General features: G+C 41.4%; 1 protein-coding gene and 1 pseudogene across 1 annotated transcript in view; one reads left to right on the forward strand and one right to left on the reverse strand.

Annotated features, from left to right (window-relative positions):
- Positions 1-26,840, forward strand: part of LOC139759793 (uncharacterized) — an 83,035-nt gene that overhangs the window by 29,310 nt on the left and 26,885 nt on the right. The window contains exon 4 of the mRNA XM_071682258.1: positions 4,312-4,564. Coding sequence (XP_071538359.1) covers positions 4,312-4,564 — 253 coding nt within the window. The remainder of the gene's footprint in view (positions 1-4,311; positions 4,565-26,840) is intronic.
- On the reverse strand, positions 442-2,481 carry LOC139760007 (putative nuclease HARBI1; annotated as a pseudogene).

The following is a 26,840-nucleotide window of genomic DNA, read 5'->3' on the forward strand; positions in this document are numbered from 1 at the left end:
TGGAAATTGTTGTTGAATTGCTTTAAGATTTTGTTCGTGTTTTCTTAGGCAGCCATGTACATCACTGATTTGTGCTGAACAGTATAACACAGTTGTTATAGTCAGTTATAGGCTCAATACTATAATTCTTTGTTTTTCAGAGCTTATCCTCTTCAGCCTTCTTTATAATCTCAAAATTACTAGTATTCCTTATAGTGCGACTACATTTTGTTCATACTCCAGCTGCGTACGCATAAATGCTTCTTAGATTTTTACTTATTTTTATGCTTAAATTACAGTTATCCTAGGTGAACAAGAGGCGTACTATCAAACAGAAAAGGACTAACATCTTAGGAGTTTGTGTTGTATTTTATTACATGAGAAATATAAACTGTGTAATGGTAGTTATCAGAGTGAAATTCCAACAACAATGCACATTCAGTTTTCAACTTGAAAAAGTATTCATGGCACTGAATACTTAGTTTTCAATTTGAAAAAGTATTGAATCACTGTTCTGCCGTGAAGTGTAACTTGACAAAGTAGTCTCTGTAACGCAGGCCTTCTTGAGGTCCATCTCCTGGGTATAAGTGATTTAAGTGTGCTGCTGCATCCAAATTCAAGTAGAATGTCCATGTCACTTTCATCTGGAAGGAGTAAATTTCTTTCTTTTACATATATTATGGAGGATGCACAGGTCATGATTATTTGACAGACTTTGTCTGGCTTGACCCTGACTTCTCGAAGCAAAACATGCCATCTTTGTTTCAGCTGTGCAATCCCCCTTTCCACGATACATCTAGTGTTCTTATGTGCCCTGCAATGCAAGAAACCTATTATGCACAAAACAGAGTTTGGACATTATCCCTAGGCTAATCATGTAGCTTGTTTTCTCACAACCCAGAAATCTCCTTTTGCACCCTGGATTAGGTTAGCTTCGGTTAGGTTAGGCCAATTTTAGATTGTGTTAGCAGTTACAAGAGATATGAAACCTAACCTATTTCTTGTATTGCCTATGTGGAAATTAAAATATTGACATTTTGTCACACGTAAACATCCAGCAAAGCCTTATGTGTTACCTGTCATAAGCTGTCTGAGCACCATCTTTAAGTTGTAGGTAAGGGGTCAAAAGCCAACGATTACAAGGGTAACCATTATAACCAATAAGGTGACAATTTGATGGTACCCTGTGGTTTTCAAATAATCTTCTCAGGCCACTTAATTGAAGAATTCTCGATTCATGTGTTGATCCAGGCCAATTTGCAACGATGTTAGTTATTTTGTAATTAGCATCAAAAACTGTGTGTTTATACTATGGTAATTGTTTCTATTTACATATTCTTCTCCATAGTCTGATGGTGCCACTATTCTTACATGAGTGCCGTCTATAACACCCACACCAGGAAAGCCCGCAATTTGCGTAAATTCTTGTTTTGCTTGTGTCTCCCCAACATCTGTGGGAAATTTGATGAAGCGCCGGGCAATTTCTGGGGGGCTCAGAGCTTGTAATGTCTGTGCAATAACCCTACTTACAGTAGGTTGTGTTGGTCCAAAGTCATCATCACCACGACTGCATTTTTCCAGTAGCGAGATAAGGTTATTATCACCTTCAGTCCTGGCGTGATAGCCATGTTCCTTGCTGTAGGACTCTCTATCTTACTTCTCACTAAATCTGTGACGTACTATATTCCCGCACGGTCAAGTCGATATCTTCTTTTAAGTTCCTCGTCATCACACACACCGAGAACATCTTTACGGGGGCTTAAAAGTTTTCAGTTGAACGAGTCTCTCTTGTCGTCCAGCCATATTTACAGCGTTAAGCAAATTCTTAACGGTGGGTTCTTAATTTGGTCGTCTGCTAGCAAATACTTGAGGCGCAAAGCAGCTTTCAGTAACATGCTCAGCAGACTTCTTCTGAAAGAAGTAAAATTCTTTGGAGTTGAGCATACATAAACAATGAAAGAAGTTGTATGTATGCCAGCCCAAGGCTACTTATGCATAAAGCTTAGATTTTAGCTTATCTTTGTGCTTAGATTACAGTCATCTCAGCTGAGCGAGAGGCTTAAGTGCCATACAGAAATGGACTAAGCGCGACGCCTAGCCGAGTTTAAGCACAAGATTAAATATGAAATGCAGTTCAGGTCAAAATATTGGTTTATTTTTTTGTTTGTTTCCTAAATGATAGAACTAACCATATCATATAATGACGTTTCCATAAGCAGAATATGATTTATCACGCAAAATATTTAACTTGAAAGTGACTAAAAGAGATTGTTATTTATTACTTTTTTTCCAACTGTTGTGTTTTAATGGCAACTTTGTCAACGATCCAAAACGTAAACAAACTCATCCAAGAGAGATAAGTGGTCTTTTAGTATATTAAATATATACTGTATAATAGTAGTTATCAAAATGAAATTCCGCCAACAGTTCACATTCTTCACTTAGTTTTCAGTTTGAGAAAGTATTCATGGTAGTGAATACTTAGTTTTCAATTTGAAAAAGTATTGAGTCATTGTTCTGCCGTGAAGTGTAGATTGGCAAAGTATTCTCTGTAACGCAGGCCTTCTTGAGGTCCATCTCTGGGTACAAGTGATTTAAGTGTACTACTGCATCCAAATTACTTTCAAGTAGAATGTCCATGTCACTTTCATCTGGAAGGAGTAAATTTCTTTCTTTACATATATTATGGAGGACTGCACAGGTCATGATTATTTGACAGACTTTTTCTGGCTTGACCCTGACTTCTCGAAGCAAAACATGCCATCTTTGTTTCAGCTATGCAATCCCCCTTTCCACGATACATCTAGTTTTCTTGTGTGCCCTGCAATACAATAAACCTATTATGCACAAAACAGAGTTTGGACATTATCCCTAGGCTAATCATGTAGCTTGTTTTCCTACAATCCAGAAATCTCCTTTCACACCCTGGATTTGGTTGAGTTAGGCCAATTTTGTATTATAGAAGCAGTTATATGAAACCTAATCTTTTTCTTTGATAGTCTATGTAGAAATGAAAATATTGACATTCTGTCTCACATAAACTTCCAATAGTGTTCTGTGTTACCTGTTATAAGCTGTCTGTCTTTAGTTTGTAGGTAAGGGGTCAAAAGCCATCACTTACAAGGGTAACCATTATCCCCAATAAGATGACAATTTGATGGTACCCTGTGGTTTTCAAACAATCTTCTCAGGCCACTTTGTTGAAGAATTCTCGAATCATTTGTTGATTCTGGCCAATTTGCAACGATATTAATCATTGTGTAATTGGCATCAAAAGCTATCTGTGTGTTTGTATTAGGGTAATTTATTGTATTTACATAATGTTCTTCATTCACTGATGGTGCCACTATTCTTACATGAGTGCCATCTGTAGTACACACAACACCAGGAGAGCCTGCGGTTTGCATAAATTCTTCTTTTGTTTGTATCTCCCAAACATTTGTGGGAAACTTGAAGAAACACTAGACAAATTTTGGGGAGCTTAGAGCTTGTAATGCCTGTGCAGTAATTCTAATTACAGTTGGTTGTGTTGGTCCAAAATCATCACTACACAAAATTTTTTCATTAAGAAGATAAGATTATTGTAACTTTCAGTTTTGGCATGATAGCCATGGTTCTTGCTGTAGGACTTTCTTATTCCTCACTAAATATGTGACAAAGTATATTCCTACACGGGCAAATCGATATCTCCTGATAAGTTGTGCATCATCAAACACACCGAGAACATCATAACAGGGTCTAAAAGTTTTCAGCTGAACAAGTCTTTCTTATAGTACAGCCATGTTTACAGTACTAAACAAATTCTTAACTGCCTAAGCATAAAGCAGCTTTGTGTAGCATGTTTAGGAAAACTCTTTTAAAGTTAAGTAAAATTCTTTGGAGTTAAGCATGCTTAAGCATTCTAAGAAGTCTTATGCATACTGTAAGCACTGGAACAGAATTGATGATGAAAGTTTCTTACAGGTTTGGCAAAATAATAGGAGTAATGGTTCGAACATTTAGGGAGGAGCATTAGGTAGAAGTAGCCAATGCGAACATCAGGTAGGAGCCTCTGCAAACTCTTTGCTAAATTCTAGAGTAGCTCCCTGCTAGTGGCCTGTTAAGTGTGAGGGGTTAAAGGCTAAGAAGCAGCATTGGGGTTCACTAGGTACAGAGGCTTTATTGTCGTGGCCACCCCCTTGAGGGAGTTCCAGGTGGGAACAGGAGTAAGAGATATATATAGATATGCAGATAGAAATGCTCAGGTACAAAATCACAATTAGACATACTGTGTTGATTACTGAAATACATATATAGAAATGCAGAAACTCATTATTACACCTCTTTCATCAGCTGTTCTAGGCGCTCGGGCATTTGGTGTACACATCACAGGCTATACAAGATCACTCGAAGACGGTCGGATGAAGATTTGGATGCAGAAACGGTCACTAAGCAAGCCAACATATCCTGGCATGATGGATACAATGGTTGGAGGTGGTATCACTGCAGGGCTCCAGCCCTTACAAGTAATGGTGAAAGAAGCACAGGAAGAAGCATCTATCCCTGAACATCTTGCCAAAACAGCACATTCAGCTGGAACTGTTTCGTAAGTGGAATAATGAACTTTATGAAGAAGAAAGAAACATCAACAGAGTTGTATTTTCACTGGGCTTGATAGACTTGCTGTTAGTTTAATGATATACGAGGTCATAACTTTTGAGTAAACAATTTTAGATCATAAGCCAAGAAATATGAATTCATGGAGAGGGTTGCAAACAACCCCTCCCCTGTATGTTCTTATATTCGCCAGTATATTCATTCCCAAGAGCATGAATACAAACCTTTTGTCATTTAGTTCTGGTGTAATACATAGTTGAGGTGGAATATTTTCATTTATATTGTCAAGACAAGGTACATTTTAGAATGAATTCATAGATACTGAGAGTTTGGTGTTAAATGTAAGAAAGGTGAATTTTGGGAAATGTGTGATGTGAAATATGGGTCAGAGTAAGAATAATTGCATGGAGAGAGTGTGACTGAAATAGATAATTGGCAGGTGGTGTGTTCAGAGATAGAGGAAAGGAGGGTAGAGTAAAGATTTATGCACATTGAACTGTGGATGAAAATATTTGAAAAAGGTCATTGTGGGTTTGGCTGAAGTCTGTAACACTGGGTTACAGTTAAGTTGATAATTTGATATGTATTAATAGGGAATAGGGAATCAGAGAGGAGTGGTTTTTTTTATACCTTCTGTTCACCTCAATAAAGGATATATATTATCATGGTGGTATGGGAATACAGTGTGAAGCTTTGAAAGAACTTCAGGGAATGATGTTATGGGGCAGTGAGATAAAGAGAGGAATACAAATGGAGACAGAATACAGTCTACTTACCATTGTCACTTTAATAAGGCTTGAATAAAATCATTCAAACAAATGCATATACATATGAATAGTACATTAAAAACATCGTCAGATGAAAAACTGGTTGAATGATACAAGACAAAAGTGTGATTTGATAGAGGATTATGAGATCATCATTTAGTACAGATCATTTAGGTACTACTAAGAGTGTTGTAATAAGAATTAGAAAGGGTAAAGAGTGGTGGGATGAAGGAGTAATATTGCTAGTGAAAGAGAAGAGAGAGGGGTTTGGACGATTTTTGCAGGGAAATAGTGCAAATGACTGGGAGATGTATAAAAGAAAGCGGCCGGAGGTCAAGAGAAAGATGCAAGAGGTGAAAAAGAGGACAAATGAGAGTTGGGGTGAGAGGATATCATTAAATTCTAGGGAGGATAAAAAGATGTTTTGAAAGGAGGTAAGTAAAGTACATAAGACAAGAGAACAAATGGGAACATCAGTGAAGGGGGCTAATGGGGAGGTAATAACAAGTAATGGTGAAGTGAGAAGATGGAGTGAGTACCTCTAAGGCTCAGTCCTCTGTTCTTAACGCTACTTTGCTGACGCAGGAAATGGTAAAGATGTATGAAAATATATATATATATATATATATATATATATATATATATATATATATATATATATATATATATATATATATATATATACATATACATATATATATATATATATATATATATATATATATATATATATATATATTTTTGTATGTAGCATTTATGGATCTGGAGAAGGCATATGATAGAGTTGATAGAGATGGTCTGTGGAAGGTATTAAGAATATATGGTGTGGGAGGAAAGTTGTTAGAAGCAGTGAAAAGTTTTTATCGAGGATGTAAGTCATGTGTACGTGTAGGAAGAGAGGAAAGTGATTGGTTCTCAGTGAATGTAGGTTTGCGGCAGGGGTGTGTGATGTCTCCATGGTTGTTTAATTTGTTTATGGATGGGGTTGTTAGGGAGGTAAATGCAAGAGTTTTGGAAAGAGGGGCAAGTATGAAGTCTGTTGGGGATGAGAGAGCTTGGGAAGTGAGTCAGTTGTTGTTCGCTGATGATACAGCGCTGGTGGCTGATTCATGTGAGAAACTGCAGAAGCTGGTGACTGAGTTTGGTAAAGTGTGTGGAAGAAGAAAGTTAAGAGTAAATGTGAATAAGAGCAAGGTTATTAGGTACAGTAGGGTTGAGGGTCAAGTCAATTGGGAGGTGAGTTTGAATGGAGAAAAACTGGAGGAAGTGAAGTGTTTTAGATATCTGGGAGTGGATCTGGCAGCGGATGGAAGCGGAAGTGGATCATAGGGTGGGGGAGGGGGCGAAAATTCTGGGGGCCTTGAAGAATGTGTGGAAGTCGAGAACATTATCTCGGAAAGCAAAAATGGGTATGTTTGAAGGAATAGTGGTTCCAACAATGTTGTATGGTTGCGAAGCGTGGGCTATGGATAGAGTTGTGTGCAGGAGGATGGATGTGCTGGAAATGAGATGTTTGAGGACAATGTGTGGTGTGAGGTGGTTTGATCGAGTGAGTAACGTAAGGGTAAGAGAGATGTGTGGAAATAAAAAGAGCGTGGTTGAGAGAGCAGAAGAGGGTGTTTTGAAGTGGTTTGGGCACATGGAGAGGATGAGTGAGGAAAGATTGACCAAGAGGATATATGTGTCGGAGGTGGAGGGAACAAGGAGAAGAGGGAGACCAAATTGGAGGTGGAAAGATGGAGTGAAAAAGATTTTGTGTGATCGGGGTCTGAACATGCAGGAGGGTGAAAGGAGGGCAAGGAATAGAGTGAATTGGAGCGATGTGGTATACCGGGGTTGACGTGCTGTCAGTGGATTGAATCAAGGCATGTGAAGCGTCTGGGGTAAGCCATGGAAAGCTGTGTAGGTATGTATATTTGCGTGTGTGGACGTATGTATATACATGTGTATGGGGGGGGTTGGGCCATTTCTTTCGTCTGTTTCCTTGCGCTACCTCGCAAACGCGGGAGACAGCGACAAAGTATAATAAAAAAAAAAAATATATATATATATTTTTATATTTTGCTATGTCGCTGTCTCCCTCGTTAGCGAGGTAGCGCAAGGAAACAGACGAAAGAATGGACCAACCCACCCACATACACATATATACATATATATACACACACAGACATATACATATATACTCGTGTACATAATTCATACTGTCGGCCTTTATTCATTGCCATCGCCACCTCGCCACACATGAAATAACAACCCCCTCACCCCCTCATGTGTGCGAGGTAGTGCTAGGAAAAGACAACAAAGGCCACATTCGTTCACACTCAGTCTAGCTGTCATGTAATAATGCACCGAAACCACAGCTCCCTTCCCACATCCAGGCCCCACAGAACCTTCCATGGTTTACCCCAGACGCTTCACATGCCCTGGTTCAATCCATTGACAGCACGTCGACCCCGGTATACCACATCATTCCAATTCACTCTATTCCTTGCCCGCCTTTCACCCTTCGGAATGTTCAGGCCCCGATCACTCAAAATCTTTTTCACTCCATCTTTCCACCTCCAATTTGGTCTCCCACTTCTCTTCGTTCCCTCCACCTCTGACACATATATCCTTTTGGTCAATCTTTCCTCTCTCATTCTCTCCATGTGACCAAACCATTTCAAAACACCCTCTTCTGCTCTCTCAACCACACTCTTTTTATTACCACACATCTCTCTTACCCTATTATTACTTACTCGATCAAACCACCTCACACCTCATATTGTCCTGAAACATCTCATTTCCAGCACATCCACCCTCCTGCGCACAACTCTATCCATAGCCCACGCCTCGCAACCATATAACATTATTGGAACCACTATTCCTTCAAGCATACCCATTTTTGCCTTTGGAGATAATGTTCTCAACTTCCACACATTCTTCAACGCTCCCAGAATTTTCGCCCCCTCCCCCACCCTATGATTCACTTCCACTTCCATGGTTCCATCCGCTGCCAAATCGACTCCTATATATCTAAAACACTTCACTTCCTCCAGTTTTTATCCATTCAAACTTACCTCCCAATTGACTTGACCCTCAACCCTACTGTACTTAATAACCTTTCTCTTATTCACATTTACTCTCAACTTTCTTCTTACACACACTTTACCAAACTCAGCCACCAGCGCTGTATCATCAGCGAATATATGTATATATATATATATATATATATATATATATATATATATATATATATATATATATATATATATATATATTCACTCTTCTTTTCTGAAAACCCATACTAATCTTCACCTTAGCCTCCACAAGATAATGATCAGACATCCCTCCAGTTGCACCTCTCAGCACATTGACATCCAAAAGTCTCTCTTTCGCACGCCTGTCAATTAACACGTAATCCAATAACGCTCTCTGGCCATCTCTCCTACTTACATAAGTATACTTATGTATATCTCGCTTTTTAAACCAGGTATTCCCAATCATCAGTCCTTTTTCAGCACATAAATCTACAAGCTCTTCACCATTTCCATTTACAACACTGAACACCCCATGCATACCAATTATTCCCTCAACTGCCACATTACTCACCTTTGCATTCAAATCACCCATCACTATAAGAAGGTCTGTGTGAAGAAGTATCAGGAGAGACTGTGTACAGAATGGAAAAAGGTGAGAACAATGGAAGTAAGGGGAGTGGGGGAGGAATGGGATGTATTTAGGGAATCAGTGATGGATTGCGCAAAAGATGCTTGTGGCATGAGAAGAGTGGGAGGTGGGCTGTTTAGAAAGGGTAGTGAGTGGTGGGATGAAGAAGTAAGAGTATTAGTGAAAGAGAAGAGAGAGGCATTTGGACGATTTTTGCAGGGAAAAAATGCAATTGAGTGGGAGAAGTATAAAAGAAAGAGACAGGAGGTCAAGAGAAAGGTGCAAGAGGTGAAAAAAAAGGGCAAATGAGAGTTGGGGTGAGAGACTATCAGTAAATTTTAAGGAGAATAAAAAGATGTTCTGGAAGGAGGTAAATAGGGTGCGTAAGACAAGGGAGCAAATGGGAACTTCAGTGAAGGGCGTAAATGGGGAGGTGATAACAAGTAGTGGTGATGTGAGAAGGAGATGGAATGAGTATTTTGAAGGTTTGTTGAATGTGTCTGATGACAGAGTGGCAGATATAGGGTGTTTTGGTCGAGGTGGTGTGCAAAGTGAGAGGGTTAGGGAAAATGATTTGGTAAACAGAGAAGAGGTAGTAAAAGCTTTGCGGAAGATGAAAGCCGGCAAGGCAGCAGGTTTGGATGGTATTGCAGTGGAATTTATTAAAAAAGGGGGTGACTGTATTGTTGACTGGTTGGTAAGGTTATTTAATGTATGTATGACTCATGGTGAGGTGCCTGAGGATTGGCGGAATGCGTGCATAGTGCCATTGTACAAAGGCAAAGGGGATAAGAGTGAGTGCTCAAATTACAGAGGTATAAGTTTGTTGAGTATTCCTGGTAAATTATATGGGAGGGTATTGATTGAGAGGGTGAAGGCATGTACAGAGCATCAGATTGGGGAAGAGCAGTGTGGTTTCAGAAGTGGGAGAGGATGTGTGGATCAGGTGTTTGCTTTGAAGAATGTATGTGAGAAATACTTAGAAAAGCAAATGGATTTGTATGTAGCATTTATGGATCTGGAGAAGGCATATGATAGAGTTGATAGAGATGCTCTGTGGAAGGTATTAAGAATATATGGTGTGGGAGGCAAGTTGTTAGAAGCAGTGAAAAGTTTTTATCGAGGATGTAAGGCATGTGTACGTGTAGGAAGAGAGGAAAGTGATTGGTTCTCAGTGAATGTAGGTTTGCGGCAGGGGTGTGTGATGTCTCCATGGTTGTTTAATTTGTTTATGGATGGGGTTGTTAGGGAGGTAAATGCAAGAGTCTTGGAAAGAGGGGCAAGTATGAGGTCTGTTGGGGATGAGAGAGCTTGGGAAGTGAGTCAGTTGTTGTTCGCTGATGATACAGCGCTGGTGGCGGATTCATGTGAGAAACTGCAGAAGCTGGTGACGGAGTTTGGTAAAGTGTGTGGAAGAAGAAAGTTAAGAGTAAATGTGAATAAGAGCAAGGTTATTAGGTACAGTAGGGTTGAGGGTCAAGTCAATTGGGAGGTGAGTTTGAATGGAGAAAAACTGGAGGAAGTGAAGTGTTTTAGATATCTGGGAGTGGATCTGTCAGCGGATGGAACCATGGAAGCGGAAGTGGATCATAGGGTGGGGGAGGGGGCGAAAATTTTGGGAGCCTTGAAAAATGTGTGGAAGTCGAGAACATTATCCCGGAAAGCAAAAATGGGTATGTTTGAAGGAATAGTAGTTCCAACAATGTTGTATGGTTGCGAGGCGTGGGCTATGGATAGAGTTGTGCGCAGGAGGATGGATGCGCTGGAAATGAGATGTTTGAGGACAATGTGTGGTGTGAGGTGGTTTGATCGAGTAAGTAACGTAAGGGTAAGAGAGATGTGTGGAAATAAAAAGAGCGTGGTTGAGAGAGCAGAAGAGGGTGTTTTGAAATGGTTTGGGCACATGGAGAGAATGAGTGAGGAAAGATTGACCAAGAGGATATATGTGTCGGAGGTGGAGGGAACGAGGAGAAGAGGGAGACCAAATTGGAGGTGGAAAGATGGAGTGAAAAGGATTTTGTGTGATCGGGGCCTGAACATGCAGGAGGGTGAAAGGAGGGCAAGGAATAGAGTGAATTGGAGCGATGTGGTATACAGGGGTTGACGTGCTGTCAGTGGATTGAATCAAGGCATGTGAAGCGTCCGGGGTAAACCATGGAAAGCTGTGTAGGTATGTATATTTGCGTGTGTGGACGTGTGTATGTACATGTGTATGGGGAGGGTTGGGCCATTTCTTTCGTCTGTTTCCTTGCGCTACCTCGCAAACGCGGGAGACAGCGACAAAGTATAAAAAAAAAAAATATATATATATATATATATATATATATATATATATATATATATATATATATATATGTATGTATATATATATATATATATATATATATATATATATATATATATATATATATATATTTTTCTTTTTCTTTCTTTTAAACTATTCGCCATTTCCCGCGTAAGCGAGGTAGCGTTAGGAACAGAGGACTGGGCCTTTTTTGGAATATCCTCACCTGGCCCCCTCAGTTCCTTCTTTTGGGGAAAAAAAAAAAAAAAAAAAAAAAAAGAGAGGGGAGGATTTCCAGCCCCCCGCTCCCTCCCCTTTTAGTCGCCTTCTACGACACGCAGGAAATACGTGGGAAGTATTCTTAATCCCCTATCCCCAGGGATAATATATATATATATATATATATATTTTTTTTTTTTTTTTTTTTTTTATACTTTGTCGCTGTCTCCCGCGTTTGCGAGGTAGCACAAGGAAACAGACGAAAGAAATGGCCCAACCCCCCCCCATACACATGTACATACACACGTCCACACACGCAAATATACATACCTACACAGCTTTCCATGGTTTACCCCAGACGCTTCACATGCCTTGATTCAATCCTCTGACAGCACGTCAACCCCTGTATACCACATCGCTCCAATTCACTCTGTTCCTTGCCCTCCTTTCACCCTCCTGCATGTTCAGGCCCCGATCACACAAAATCTTTTTCACTCCATCTTTCCACCTCCAATTTGGTCTCCCTCTTCTCCTCGTTCCCTCCACCTCCGACACATATATCCTCTTGGTCAATCTTTCCTCACTCATTCTCTCCATGTGCCCAAACCATTTCAAAACACCCTCTTCTGCTCTCTCAACCACGCTCTTTTTATTTCCACACATCTCTCTTACCCTTACGTTACTTACTCGCTCAAACCACCTCACACCACACATTTACCTCAAACATCTCATTTCCAGCACGTCCATCCTCCTGCGCACAGCTCTATCCATAGCCCACGCCTCGCAACCATACAACATTGTTGGAACCACTATTCCTTCAAACATACCCTTTTTGCTTTCCGAGATAATGTTCTCGACTTCCACACATTTTTCAAGGCTCCCAAAATTTTCGCCCCCTCCCCCACCCTATGATCCACTTCCGCTTCCATGGTTCCATCCGCTGACAGATCCACTCCCAGATATCTAAAACACTTCACTTCCTCCAGTTTTTCACCATTCAAACTCACCTCCCAATTGACTTGACCCTCAACCCTACTGTACCTAATAACCTTGCTCTTATTCACATTTACTCTTAACTTTCTTCTTCCACACACTTTACCAAACTCAGTCACCAGCTTCTGCAGTTTCTCACATGAATCAGCCACCAGCGCTGTATCATCAGCGAACAACAACTGACTCACTTCCAAAGCTCTCTCATCCCCAACAGACTTCATACTTGCCCCTCTTTCCAGGACTCTTGCATTTACCTCCCTAACAACCCCATCCATAAACAAATTAAACAACCATGGAGACATCACACACCCCTGCCGCAAACCTACATTCACTGAGAACCAATCACTTTCCTCTCTTCCCACACGTACACATGCCTTACATCCTCGATAAAAACTTTTCACTGCTTCTAACAACTTGCCTCCCACACCATATATTCTTAATACCTTCCACAGAGCATCTCTATCAACTCTATCATATGCCTTCTCCAGATCCATAAATGCTACATACAAATCCATTTGCTTTTCTAAGTATTTCTCACATACATTCTTCAAAGCAAACACCTGATCCACACATCCTCTACCACTTCTGAAACCGCACTGCTCTTCCCCAATCTGATGCTCTGTACATGCCTTCACCCTCTCAATCAATACCCTCCCATATAATTTACCAGGAATACTCTACAAACTTATACCTCTGTAATTTGAGCACTCACTCTTATCCCCTTTGCCTTTGTACAATGGCACTATGCACGCATTCCGCCAATCCTCAGGCACCTCACCATGAGTCATACATACATTAAATAACCTTACCAACCAGTCAACAATACAGTCACCCCCTTTTTTAATAAATTCCACTGCAATACCATCCAAACCTGCTGCCTTGCCGGCTTTCATCTTCCGCAAAGCTTTTACTACCTCTTCTCTGTTTACCAAATCATTTTCCCTAACCCTCTCACTTTGCACACCACCTCGACCAAAACACCCTATATCTGCCACTCTGTCATCAGACACATTCAACAAACCTTCAAAATACTCATTCCATCTCCTTCTCACATCACCACTACTTGTTATCACCTCCCCATTTACGCCCTTCACTGAAGTTCCCATTTGCTCCCTTGTCTCACGCACCCTATTTACCTCCTTCCAGAACATCTTTTTATTCTCCCTAAAATTTACTGATAGTCTCTCACCCCAACTCTCATTTGCCCTTTTTTTCACCTCTTGCACCTTTCTCTTGACCTCCTGTCTCTTTCTTTTATACTTCTCCCACTCAATTGCATTTTTTCCCTGCAAAAATCGTCCAAATGCCTCTCTCTTCTCTTTCACTAATACTCTTACTTCTTCATCCCACCACTCACTACCCTTTCTAAACAGCCCACCTCCCACTCTTCTCATGCCACAAGCATCTTTTGCGCAATCCATCACTGATTCCCTAAATACATCCCATTCCTCCCCCACTCCCCTTACTTCCATTGTTCTCACCTTTTTCCATTCTGTACACAGTCTCTCCTGGTACTTCCCCACACAGGTCTCCTTCCCAAGCTCACTTACTCTCACCACCTTCTTCACCCCAACATTCACTCCTCTTTTCTGAAAACCCATACTAATCTTCACCTTAGCCTCCACAAGATAATGATCAGACATCCCTCCAGTTGCACCTCTCAGCACATTAACATCCAAAAGTCTCTCTTTCGCACGCCTGTCAATTAACACGTAATCCAATAACGCTCTCTGGCCTTCTCTCCTACTTACATAAGTATACTTATGTATATCTCGCTTTTTAAACCAGGTATTCCCAATCATCAGTCCTTTTTCAGCACATAAATCTACAAGCTCTTCACCATTTCCATTTACAACACTGAACACCCCATGCATACCAATTATTCCCTCAACTGCCACATTACTCACCTTTGCATTCAAATCACCCATCACTATAACCCGGTCTCGTGCATCAAAACCGCTAACACACTCATTCAGCTGCTCCCAAAACACTTGCCTCTCATGATCTTTCTTCTCATGCCCAGGTGCATATGCACCAATAATCACCCACCTCTCTCCATCAACTTTCAATTTTACCCATATTAATCGAGAATTTACTTTCTTACATTCTATCACATACTCCCACAACTCCTGTTTCAGGAGTATTGCTACTCCTTCCCTTGCTCTTGTCCTCTCACTAACCCCTGACTTCACTCCCCAGACATTTCCAAACCACTCTTCCCCTTTACCCTTGAGCTTCGTTTCACTCAGAGCCAAAACATCCAGGTTCCTTTCCTCAAACATACTACCTTTCTCTCCTTTTTTCACATCTTGGTTACATCCACACACATTTAGGCACCCCACTCTGAGCCTTCGAGGAGGATGATCACTCCCCGCGTGACTCCTTCTTCTGTTTCCCATTTTCGAAAGTTAATACAAGGAGGGGAGGATTTCCGGCCCCCCCGCTCCCGTCCCCTCTAGTCGCTTTCTACGACACGCAAGGAATACGTGGGAAGGATTCTTTCACCCCTATCCCCAGGGATAATATACATATATATATACATATACACACACACACACATACACACACATACGCACATACACACACACACACACATACATATATATACATATGAAAAATGTAAGAAACAATTTAGAAAACAATATATATATATATATATATATATATATATATATATATATATATATATATATATATATTTTTTTTTTTTTTTTTTTTTATACTTTGTCGCTGTCTCCCGCGTTTGCGAGGTAGCGCAAGGAAACAGACGAAAGAAATGGCCCAACCCCCCCCATACACATGTACATACACACGTCCACACACGCAAATATACATACCTACACAGCTTTCCATGGTTTACCCCGGACGCTTCACATGCCTTGATTCAATCCACTGACAGCACGTCAACCCCTGTATACCACATCGCTCCAATTCACTCTATTCCTTGCCCTCCTTTCACCCTCCTGCATGTTCAGGCCCCGATCACACAAAATCCTTTTCACTCCATCTTTCCACCTCCAATTTGGTCTCCCTCTTCTCCTCGTTCCCTCCACCTCCGACACATATATCCTCTTGGTCAATCTTTCCTCACTCATTCTCTCCATGTGCCCAAACCATTTCAAAACACCCTCTTCTGCTCTCTCAACCACGCTCTTTTTATTTCCACACATCTCTCTTACCCTTACGTTACTTACTCGATCAAACCACCTCACACCACACATTGTCCTCAAACATCTCATTTCCAGCACATCCATCCTCCTGCGCACAACTCTATCCATATCCCACGCCTCGCAACCATACAACATTGTTGGAACTACTATTCCTTCAAACATACCCATTTTTGCTTTCCGGGATAATGTTCTCGACTTCCACACATTTTTCAAGGCTCCCAAAATTTTCGCCCCCTCCCCCACCCTATGATCCACTTCCGCTTCCATGGTTCCATCCGCTGACAGATCCACTCCCAGATATCTAAAACACTTCACTTCCTCCAGTTTTTCTCCATTCAAACTCACCTCCCAATTGACTTGACCCTCAACCCTACTGTACCTTATAACCTTGCTCTTATTCACATTTACTCTTAACTTTCTTCTTCCACACACTTTACCAAACTCCGGCACCAGCATCTGCAGTTTCTCACATGAATCCGCCACCAGCGCTGTATCATCAGCAAACAACAACTGACTCACTTCCCAAGCTCTCTCATCCCCAACAGACTTCATACTTGCCCCTCTTTCCAAGACTCTTGCATTTACCTCCCTAACAACCCCATCCATAAACAAATTAAACAACCATGGAGACATCACACACCCCTGCCGCAAACCTACATTCACTGAGAACCAATCACTTTCCTCTCTTCCTACACGTACACATGCCTTGCATCCTCGATAAAAACTTTTCACTGCTTCTAACAACTTGCCTCCCACACCATATATTCTTAATACCTTCCACAGAGCATCTCTATCAACTCTATCATATGCCTTCTCCAGATCCATAAATGCTACATACAAATCCATTTGCTTTTCTAAGTATTTCTCACATACATTCTTCAAAGCAAACACCTGATCCACACATCCTCTACCACTTCTGAAACCACACTGCTCTTCCCCAATCTGATGCTCTGTACATGCCTTCACCCTCTCAATCAATACTCTCCCATATAATTTACCAGGAATACTCAACAAACTTATACCTCTGTAATTTGAGCACTCACTCTTATCCCCTTTGCCTTTGTACAATGGCACTATGCACGCATTCCGCCAATCCTCAGGCACCTCACCATGAGTCATGCATACATTAAATAACCTTACCAACCAGTCAACAATACAGTCACCCCCTTTTTTAATAAATTCCACTGCAATACCATCCAAACCTGCTGCCTTGCCGGCTTTCATCTTCCGCAAAGCTTTTACTACCTCTTCTCTGTTTACCAAATCATTTTCCCTAACCCTCTCACTTTGCACACCACCTCGACCCAAACACCCTATATCTGCCACTCTGTCATCAGACACATTCAACAAACCTTCAAAATACTCATTCCATCTCCTTCTCACATCACCACTACTTGTTATCACCTCCCCATTTGCGCCCTTCACTGAAGTTCCCATTTGCTCCCTTGTCTTACGCACCCTATTTACCTCCTTCCAGAACATCTTTTTATTCTCCCTAAAATTTACTGATAGTCTCTCACCCCAACTCTCATTTGCCCTTTTTTTCACCTCTTGCACCTTTCTCTTGACCTCCTGTCTCTTTCTTTTATACTTCTCCTACTCAATTGCATTTTTTCCCTGCAAAAATCGTCCAAATGCCTCTCTCTTCTCTTTCACTAATACTCTTACTTCTTCATCCCACCACTCACTACCCTTTCTAAACAGCCCACCTCCCACTCTTCTCATGCCACAAGCATCTTTTGTGCAATCCATCACTGATTCCCTAAATACATCCCATTCCTCCCCCACTCCCCTTACTTCCATTGTTCTCACCTTTTTCCATTCTGTACACAGTCTCTCCTGATACTTCTTCACACAGGTCTCCTTCCCAAGCTCACTTACTCTCACCACCTTCTTCACCACAACATTCACTCTTCTTTTCTGAAAGCCCATACTAATCTTCACCTTAGCCTCCACAAGATAATGATCAGACATCCCTCCAGTTGCACCTCTCAGCACATTGACATCCAAAAGTCTCTCTTTCGCACGCCTGTCAATTAACACGTAATCCAATAACGCTCTCTGGCCATCTCTCCTACTTACATAAGTATACTTATGTATATCTCGCTTTTTAAACCAGGTATTCCCAATCATCAGTCCTTTTTCAGCACATAAATCTACAAGCTCTTCACCATTTCCATTTACAACACTGAACACCCCATGCATACCAATTATTCCCTCAACTGCCACATTACTCACCTTTGCATTCAAATCACCCATCACTATAACCCGGTCTCGTGCATCAAAACCGCTAACACACTCATTTAGCTGCTCCCAAAACACTTGCCTCTCATGATCTTTCTTCTCATGCCCAGGTGCATATGCACCAATAATCACCCACCTCTCTCCATCAACTAGAGGGGACGGGAGCGGGGGGCCGGAAATCCTCCCCTCCTTGTATTAACTTTCTAAAATGGGAAACAGAAGAAGGAGTCACGCGGGGAGTGCTCATCCTCCTCGAAGGCTCAGAGTGGGGTGCCTAAATGTGTGTGGATGTAACCAAGATGTGAAAAAAGGAGAGATAGGTAGTATGTTTGAGGAAAGGAACCTGGATGTTTTGGCTCTGAGTGAAACGAAGCTCAAGGGTAAAGGGGAAGAGTGGTTTGGAAATGTCTGGGGAGTGAAGTCAGGGGTTAGTGAGAGGACAAGAGTAAGGGAAGGAGTAGCAATACTCCTGAAACAGGAGTTGTGGGAGTATGTGATAGAATGTAAGAAAGTAAATTCTCGATTAATATATATATATATATATATATATATATATATATATATATATATATATATATATATATATAAAGATGCTTGTGGCATGAGAAGAGTGGGAGGTGGGTTGATTAGAAAGGGTAGTGAGTGGTGGGATGAAGAAGTAAGAGTATTAGTGAAAGAGAAGAGAGAGGCATTTGGACGATTTTTGCAGGGAAAAAATGCAATTGAGTGGGAGATGTATAAAAGAAAGAGACAGGAGGTCAAGAGAAAGGTGCAAGAGGTGAAAAAAAGGGCAAATGAGAGTTGGGGTGAGAGAGTATCATTAAATTTTAGGGAGAATAAAAAGATGTTCTGGAAGGAGGTAAATAAAGTGTGTAAGACAAGGGAGCAAATGGGAACTTCAGTGAAGGGCGCAAATGGGGAGGTGATAACAAGTAGTGGTGATGTGAGAAGGAGATGGAGTGAGTATTTTGAAGGTTTGCTGAATGTGTTTGATGATAGAGTGGCAGATATAGGGTGTTTTGGTCGAGGTGGTGTGCAAAGTGAGAGGGTTAGGGAAAATGATTTGGTAAACAGAGAAGAGGTAGTGAAAGCTTTGCGGAAGATGGAAGCCGGCAAGGCAGCAGGTTTGGATGGTATTGCAGTGGAATTTATTAAAAAAGGGGGTGACTGTATTGTTGACTGGTTGGTAAGGTTATTTAATGTATGTATGACTCATGGTGAGGTGCCTGAGGATTGGCGGAATGCGTGCATAGTGCCATTGTACAAAGGCAAAGGGGATAAGAGTGAGTGCTCAAATTACAGAGGTATAAGTTTGTTGAGTATTCCTGGTAAATTATATGGGAGGGTATTGATTGAGAGGGTGAAGGCATGTACAGAGCATCAGATTGGGGAAGAGCAGTGTGGTTTCAGAAGTGGTAGAGGATGTGTGGATCAGCTGTTTGCTTTGAAGACTGTATGTGAGAAATACTTAGAAAAGCAAATGGATTTGTATGTAGCATTTATGGATCTGGAGAAGGCATATGATAGAGTTGATAGAGATGCTCTGTGGAAGGTATTAAGAATATATGGTGTGGGAGGAAAGTTGTTAGAAGCAGTGAAAAGTTTTTATCGAGGATGTAAGGCATGTGTACGTGTGGGAAGAGAGGAAAGTGATTGGTTCTCAGTGAATGTAGGTTTGCGGCAGGGGTGTGTGATGTCTCCATGGTTGTTTAATTTGTTTATGGATGGGGTTGTTAGGGAGGTAAATGCAAGAGTTTTGGAAAGAGGGGCAAGTATGAAGTCTGTTGGGGATGAGAGAGCTTGGGAAGTGAGTCAGTTGTTGTTTGCTGATGATACAGCGCTGGTGGCTGATTCATGTGAGAAACTGCAGAAGCTGGTGACTGAGTTTGGTAAAGTGTGTGGAAGAAGAAAGTTAAGAGTAAATGTGAATAAGAGCAAGGTTATTAGGTACAGTAGGGTTGAGGGTCAAGTCAATTGGGAGGTGAGTTTGAATGGAGAAAAACTGGAGGAAGTGAAGTGTTTTAGATATCTGGGAGTGGATCTGGCAGCGGATGGAAGCGGAAGTGGATCATAGGGTGGGGGAGGGGGCGAAAATTTTGGGAGCCTTGAAGAATGTGTGGAAGTCGAGAACATTATCTCGGAAAGCAAAAATGGGTATGTTTGAAGGAATAGTGGTTCCAACAATGTTGTATGGTTGCGAGGCGTGGGCTATGGATAGAGTTGTGCGCAGGAGGATGGATGTGCTGGAAATGAGATGTTTGAGGACAATGTGTGGTGTGAGGTGGTTTGATCGAGTGAGTAACGTAAGGGTAAGAGAGATGTGTGGAAATAAAAAGCGCGTGGTTGAGAGAGCAGAAGAGGGTGTTTTGAAGTGGTTTGGGCACATGGAGAGGATGAGTGAGGAAAGATTGACCAAGAGGATATATGTGTCGGAGGTGGAGGGAGCAAGGAGAAGAGGGAGACCAAATTGGAGGTGGAAAGATGGAGTGAAAAAGATTTTGTGTGATCGGGGCCTGAACATGCAGGAGGGTGAAAGGAGGGCAAGGAATAGAGTGAATTGGAGCGATGTGGTATACCGGGGTTGACGTGCTGTCAGTGGATGGAATCAAGGCATGTGAAGCGTCTGGGGTAAACCATGGAAAGCTGTGTAGGTATGTATATTTGCGTGTGTGGACGTATGTATATACATGTGTATGGGGGGGGTTGGGCCATTTCTTTCGTCTGTTTCCTTGCGCTACCTCGCAAACGCGGGAGACAGCGACAAAGTATTAAAAAAAAAAAAAATATATATATATATATATATATATATATATATATATATATATATATATATATATATATATATATATATATATATACCTCCCTGGGGATAGGGGAGAGAGAATACTTCCCACGTATTCCCTGCGTGTCGTAGAAGGCAACTAAAAGGGAAGGGAGCGGGGGGCTGGAAATCCTCCCCTCATTTTTTTTTTTCTTTCCAAAAGAAGGAACAGAGAAGGGGGCCAGGTGAGGATATTCCCTCAAAGGCCTAGTCCTCTGTTCTTAACGCTACCTCGCTAATGAGGGAAATTGCGAATAGTATGAAAGAAAAGAAAAGAATATATATATTTATTTATGTATTTTGCTTTGTCGCTGTCTCCCACGTTTGCGAGGTAGCGCATGGAAACAGACGAAAGAAATGGCCCAACCCACCCCCATACACATGCATATACATACACGTCCACACACGCAAATATACATACCTATACATCTCAATGTACACATATATATATACACACACAGACACATACATATATACCCATGCACACAATTCACACTGTCTGCCCTAATTCATTCCCATCGCCACCTCGCCACACATGGAATACCATCCCCTCCCCCCTCATGTGTGCGAGGTAGCGCTAGGAAAAGACAACAAAGGCCCCATTCGTTCACGCTCAGTCTCTAGCTGTCATGCAACAATGCCCGAAACCACAGCTTCCTTTCCACATCCAGGCCCCACACAACTTTCCATGGTTTACCCCAGACGCTTCACATGCCCTGATTTAATCCACTGACAGCACGTCAACCCCGGTATACCACATCGATCCAATTCACTCTATTCCTTGCCCGCCTTTCACCCTCCTGCATGTTCAGGCCCCGATCACTCAAAATCTTTTTCACTCCATCTTTCCACCTCCAATTTGGTCTCCCACTTCTCCTCGTTCCCTCCACCTCCGACACATATATCCTCTTGGTCAATCTTTCCTCACTCATTCTCTCCATGTGCCCAAACCATTTCAAAACACCCTCTTCTGCTCTCTCAACCACGCTCTTTTTATTTCCACACATCTCTCTTACCCTTACATTGCTTACTTGATCAAACCACCTCACACCACACATTGTCCTCAAACATCTCATTTCCAGCACATCCACCCTCCTGCGCACAACTCTATCCATAACCCACGCCTCGCAACCATACAACATTGTTGGAACCACTATTCCTTCAAACATACCCATTTTTGCTTTCCGAGATAATGTTCTCTACTTCCACACATTCTGCAAGGCTCCCAGAACTTTCGCCCTCTCCCCCACCCTATGATTCACTTCCACTTCCATGGTTCCATCCGCTGCCAGATCCACTCCCAGATATCAAAAACACTTTACTTCCTCCAGTTTTTCTCCATTCAAATTTACCTCCCAATTGACTTGACCCTCAACCCTACTGTACCTAATAACCTTGCTCTTATTCACATTTACTCTTAACTTTCTTCTTTCACACACTTTACCAAACTCAGTCACCAGCTTCTGCAGTTTCTCACATGAGTCAGCCACCAGCGCTGTATCATCAGCGAACAACTACTGACTCACTTCCCAAGCTCTCTCATCCCCAACAGACTTCATACTTGCCCCTCTTTCCAAAACTTGCATTCATCTCCCTAACAACCCCATCCATAAACAAATTAAACAACCATGGAGACTTCACACACCCCTGCTGCAAACCTACATTCACTGAGGACCAATCACTTTCCTCTCTTCCTACACGTACACATGCCTTACATTCTCGATAAAAACTTTTCACTGCTTCTAACAACTTGCCTCCCACCACCATATATTCTTATATATATATATATATATATATATATATATATATATATATATATATATATATATATATATATATATTTCTTTTCTTTTCTTTCTTTTCAAACTATTCGCCATTTCCCGCATTAGCGAGGTAGCGTTAAGAACAGAGGACTGGGGCCTTTGAGGGAATACCCTCACCTGGCCCAATTCTCTGTTCCTTCTTTTGGAAAATTAAAAAAAAAAACCGAGAGGGGAGGATTTCCAGCCCCCCGCTCCCATATATATATATATATATATATATATATATATATATATATATATATATATATATATATATATATATATATATATATGCTATTGACGTTTGTGTAAATAAATTATACATTTCCTTTTTTCCATAGCCAGAGGTTGAACCATTATGTGACATTCATTTTTTTCATTCATTTCAAGCTAGAAGTTCCAGTTTTCTAAATTGTTTCTTACATTTCTCATATGTATATATATGTATGTGTGTGTGTGTGTATATGTGCGTATGTATGTGTGTGTGTGTGTGTGTGTGTGTATATGTATATATATATGTATATTATCCCTGGGGATAGGGGTGAAAGAATACTTCCCACGTATTCCTCGCGTGTCGTAGAAAGCGACTAGAGGGGACGGGAGCGGGGGCCAGAAATCCTCCCCTCCTTGTATTAACTTTCTAAAATGGGAAACAGAAGAAGGAGTCACGCGGGGAGTGCTCATCCTCCTCGAAGGCTCAGAGTGGGGTGCCTAAATGTGTGTGGATGTAACTAAGATGTGAAAAAAGGAGAGATAGGTAGTATGTTTGAGGAAAGGAACCTGGATGTTTTGGCTGTGAGTGAAACGAAGCTCAAGGGTAAAGGGGAAGAGTGGTTTGGGAATGTCTGGGGAGTAAAGTCAGGGGTTAGTGAGAGGACAAGAGCAAGGGAAGGAGTAGCAATACTCCTGAAACAGGAGTTGTGGGAGTATGTGATAGAGTGTAAGAAAGTAAATTCTCGATTAATATGGGTAAAACTGAAAGTTGATGGAGAGAGGTGGGTGATTATTGGTGCATATGCACCTGGGCATGAGAAGAAAGATCAAGAGAGGCAAGTGTTTTGGGAGCAGCTGAATGAGTGTGTTAGTGGTTTTGATGCACGAGACCGGGTCATAGTGATGGGTGATTTGAATGCAAAGGTGAGTAATGTGGCAGTTGAGGGAATAATTGGTATACATGGGGTGTTCAGTGTTGTAAATGGAAATGGTGAAGAGCTTGTAGATTTATGTGCTGAAAAAGGACTGATGATTGGGAATACCTGGTTTAAAAAGCGAGATATACATAAGTATACTTATGTAAGTAGGAGAGATGGCCAGAGAGCGTTATTGGATTACGTGTTAATTGACAGGCGTGCGAGAGAGACTTTTGGATGTTAATGTGCTGAGAGGTGCAACTGGAGGGATGTATGATCATTATCTTGTGGAGGCTGAGGTGAAGATTTGTATGGGTTTTCAGAAAAGAAGAGTGAATGTTGGGGTGAAGAGGGTGGTGAGAGTAAGTGAGCTTGAGAAGGAGACCTGTGTGAGGAAGTACCAGGAGAGACTGAGTACAGAATGGAAAAAAGTGAGAACAATGGAAGTAAGGGGAGTGGGGGAGGAATGGGATGTATTTAGGGAATCAGTGATGGATTGCGCAAAAGATGCTTGTGGCATGAGAAGAGTGGGAGGTGGGTTGATTAGAAAGGGTAGTGAGTGGTGGGATGAAGAAGTAAGAGTATTAGTGAAAGAGAAGAGAGAGGCATTTGGACGATTTTTGCAGGGAAAAAATGCAATTGAGTGGGAGATGTATAAAAGAAAGAGACAGGAGGTCAAGAGAAAGGTGCAAGAGGTGAAAAAAAGGGCAAATGAGAGTTGGGGTGAGAGAGTATCACTAAATTTTAGGGAGAATAAAAAGATGTTCTGGAAGGAGGTAAATAAAGTGCGTAAGACAAGGGAGCAAATGGGAACTTCAGTGAAGGGCGCAAATGGGGAGGTGATAACAAGTAGTGGTGATGTGAGAAGGAGATGGAGTGAGTATTTTGAAGGTTTGTTGAATGTGTTTGATGATAGAGTGGCAGATATAGGGTGTTTTGGTCGAGGTGGTGTGCAAAGTGAGAGGGTTAGGGAAAATGATTTGGTAAACAGAGAAGAGGTAGTGAAAGCTTTGCGGAAGATGAAAGCCGGCAAGGCAGCAGGTTTGGATGGTATTGCAGTGGAATTTATTAAAAAAGGGGGTGACTGTATTGTTGACTGGTTGGTAAGGTTATTTAATGTATGTATGACTCATGGTGAGGTGCCTGAGGATTGGCGGAATGCGTGCATAGTGCCATTGTACAAAGGCAAAGGGGATAAGAGTGAGTGCTCAAATTACAGAGGTATAAGTTTGTTGAGTATTCCTGGTAAATTATATGGGAGGGTATTGATTGAGAGGGTGAAGGCATGTACAGAGCATCAGATTGGGGAAGAGCAGTGTGGTTTCAGAAGTGGTAGAGGATGTGTGGATCAGGTGTTTGCTTTGAGGAATGTATGTGAGAAATACTTAGAAAAGCAAATGGATTTGTATGTAGCATTTATGGATCTGGAGAAGGCATATGATAGAGTTGATAGAGATGCTCTGTGGAAGGTATTAAGAATATATGGTGTGGGAGGCAAGTTGTTAGAAGCAGTGAAAAGTTTTTATCGAGGATGTAAGGCATGTGTACGTGTAGGAAGAGAGGAAAGTGATTTTTTCTCAGTGAATGTAGGTTTGCGGCAGGGGTGTGTGATGTCTCCATGGTTGTTTAATTTGTTTATGGATGGGGTTTTTAGGGAGGTAAATGCAAGAGTTTTGGAAAGAGGGGCAAGTATGAAGTCTGTTGGGGATGAGAGAGCTTGGGAAGTGAGTCAGTTGTTGTTCGCTGATGATACAGCGCTGGTGGCTGAATCATGTGAGAAACTGCAGAAGCTGGTGACTGAGTTTGGAAAAGTGTGTGGAAGGAGAAAGTTAAGAGTAAATGTGAATAAGAGCAAGGTTATTAGGTACAGTAGGGTTGAGGGTCAAGTCAATTGGGAGGTGAGTTTGAATGGAGAAAAACTGGAGGAAGTGAAGTGTTTTAGATATCTGGGAGTGGATCTGGCAGCGGATGGAACCATGGAAGCGGAAGTGGATCATAGGGTGGGGGAGGGGGCGAAAATCCTGGGGGCCTTGAAGAATGTGTGGAAGTCGAGAACATTATCTCGGAAAGCAAAAATGGGTATGTTTGAAGGAATAGTGGTTCCAATAATGTTGTATGGTTGCGAGGCGTGGGCTATGGATAGAGTTGTGCGCAGGAGGATGGATGTGCTGGAAATGATATGTTTGAGGACAATGTGTGGTGTGAGGTGGTTTGATCGAGTGAGTAACGTAAGGGTAAGAGAGATGTGTGGAAATAAAAAGAGCATGGTTGAGAGAGCAGAAGAGGGTGTTTTGAAGTGGTTTGGGCACATGGAGAGGATGAGTGAGGAAAGATTGACCAAGAGGATATATGTGTCGGAGGTGGAGGGAACAAGGAGAAGAGGGAGACCAAATTGGAGGTGGAAAGATGGAGTGAAAAAGATTTTGTGTGATCGGGGCCTGAACATGCAGGAGGGTGAAAGGAGGGCAAGGAATAGAGTGAATTGGAGCGATGTGGTATACCGGGGTTGACGTGCTGTCAGTGGATTGAATCAGGGCATGTGAGGCGTCTGGTGTAAACCATGGAAAGCTGTGTAGGTATGTATATTTGCGTGTGTGGACGTATGTATATACATGTGTATGGGGGGGGGGTTGGGCCATTTCTCTCGTCTGTTTCCTTGCGCTACCTCGCAAACGCGGGAGACAGTGACAAAGTATAATAAAATAAAAATATAATATATATATATATATATATATATATATATATATATATATATATATATATATATATATATATATATATTTTTTTTTTTTTTTTTTTTTTTTTATACTTTTTTATATTTTTTTATACTTTATATATATATATATATATATATATATATATATATATATATATATATATATATATATATATATATATATATATATATACATATCTTTTTCTTTCATACTATTCGCCGTTTCCCGCATTAGCGAGGTAGCGTTGAGAACAGAGGCCTGGGCCTTTGAGAGAATATGCTCAACTGGCCCCCTTCTCGGTTTCCTCTTTTGGAAAATTAAAAAAAAAAAAGCGAGAGGTGAGGATTTCCAGCCCCCCACTCCCTCCCCTTTTAGTCGCCTTCTACGACACGCAGGGAATACGTGGGAAGTATTCATTCTCCCCTATCCCCAGGGATAAAGTATATATATATAGTATATATGCTTGTGGC

This window comes from Panulirus ornatus, chromosome 34 (genome assembly GCF_036320965.1).
Source record: "Panulirus ornatus isolate Po-2019 chromosome 34, ASM3632096v1, whole genome shotgun sequence".
Lineage (NCBI taxonomy): Eukaryota > Metazoa > Arthropoda > Malacostraca > Decapoda > Palinuridae > Panulirus > Panulirus ornatus.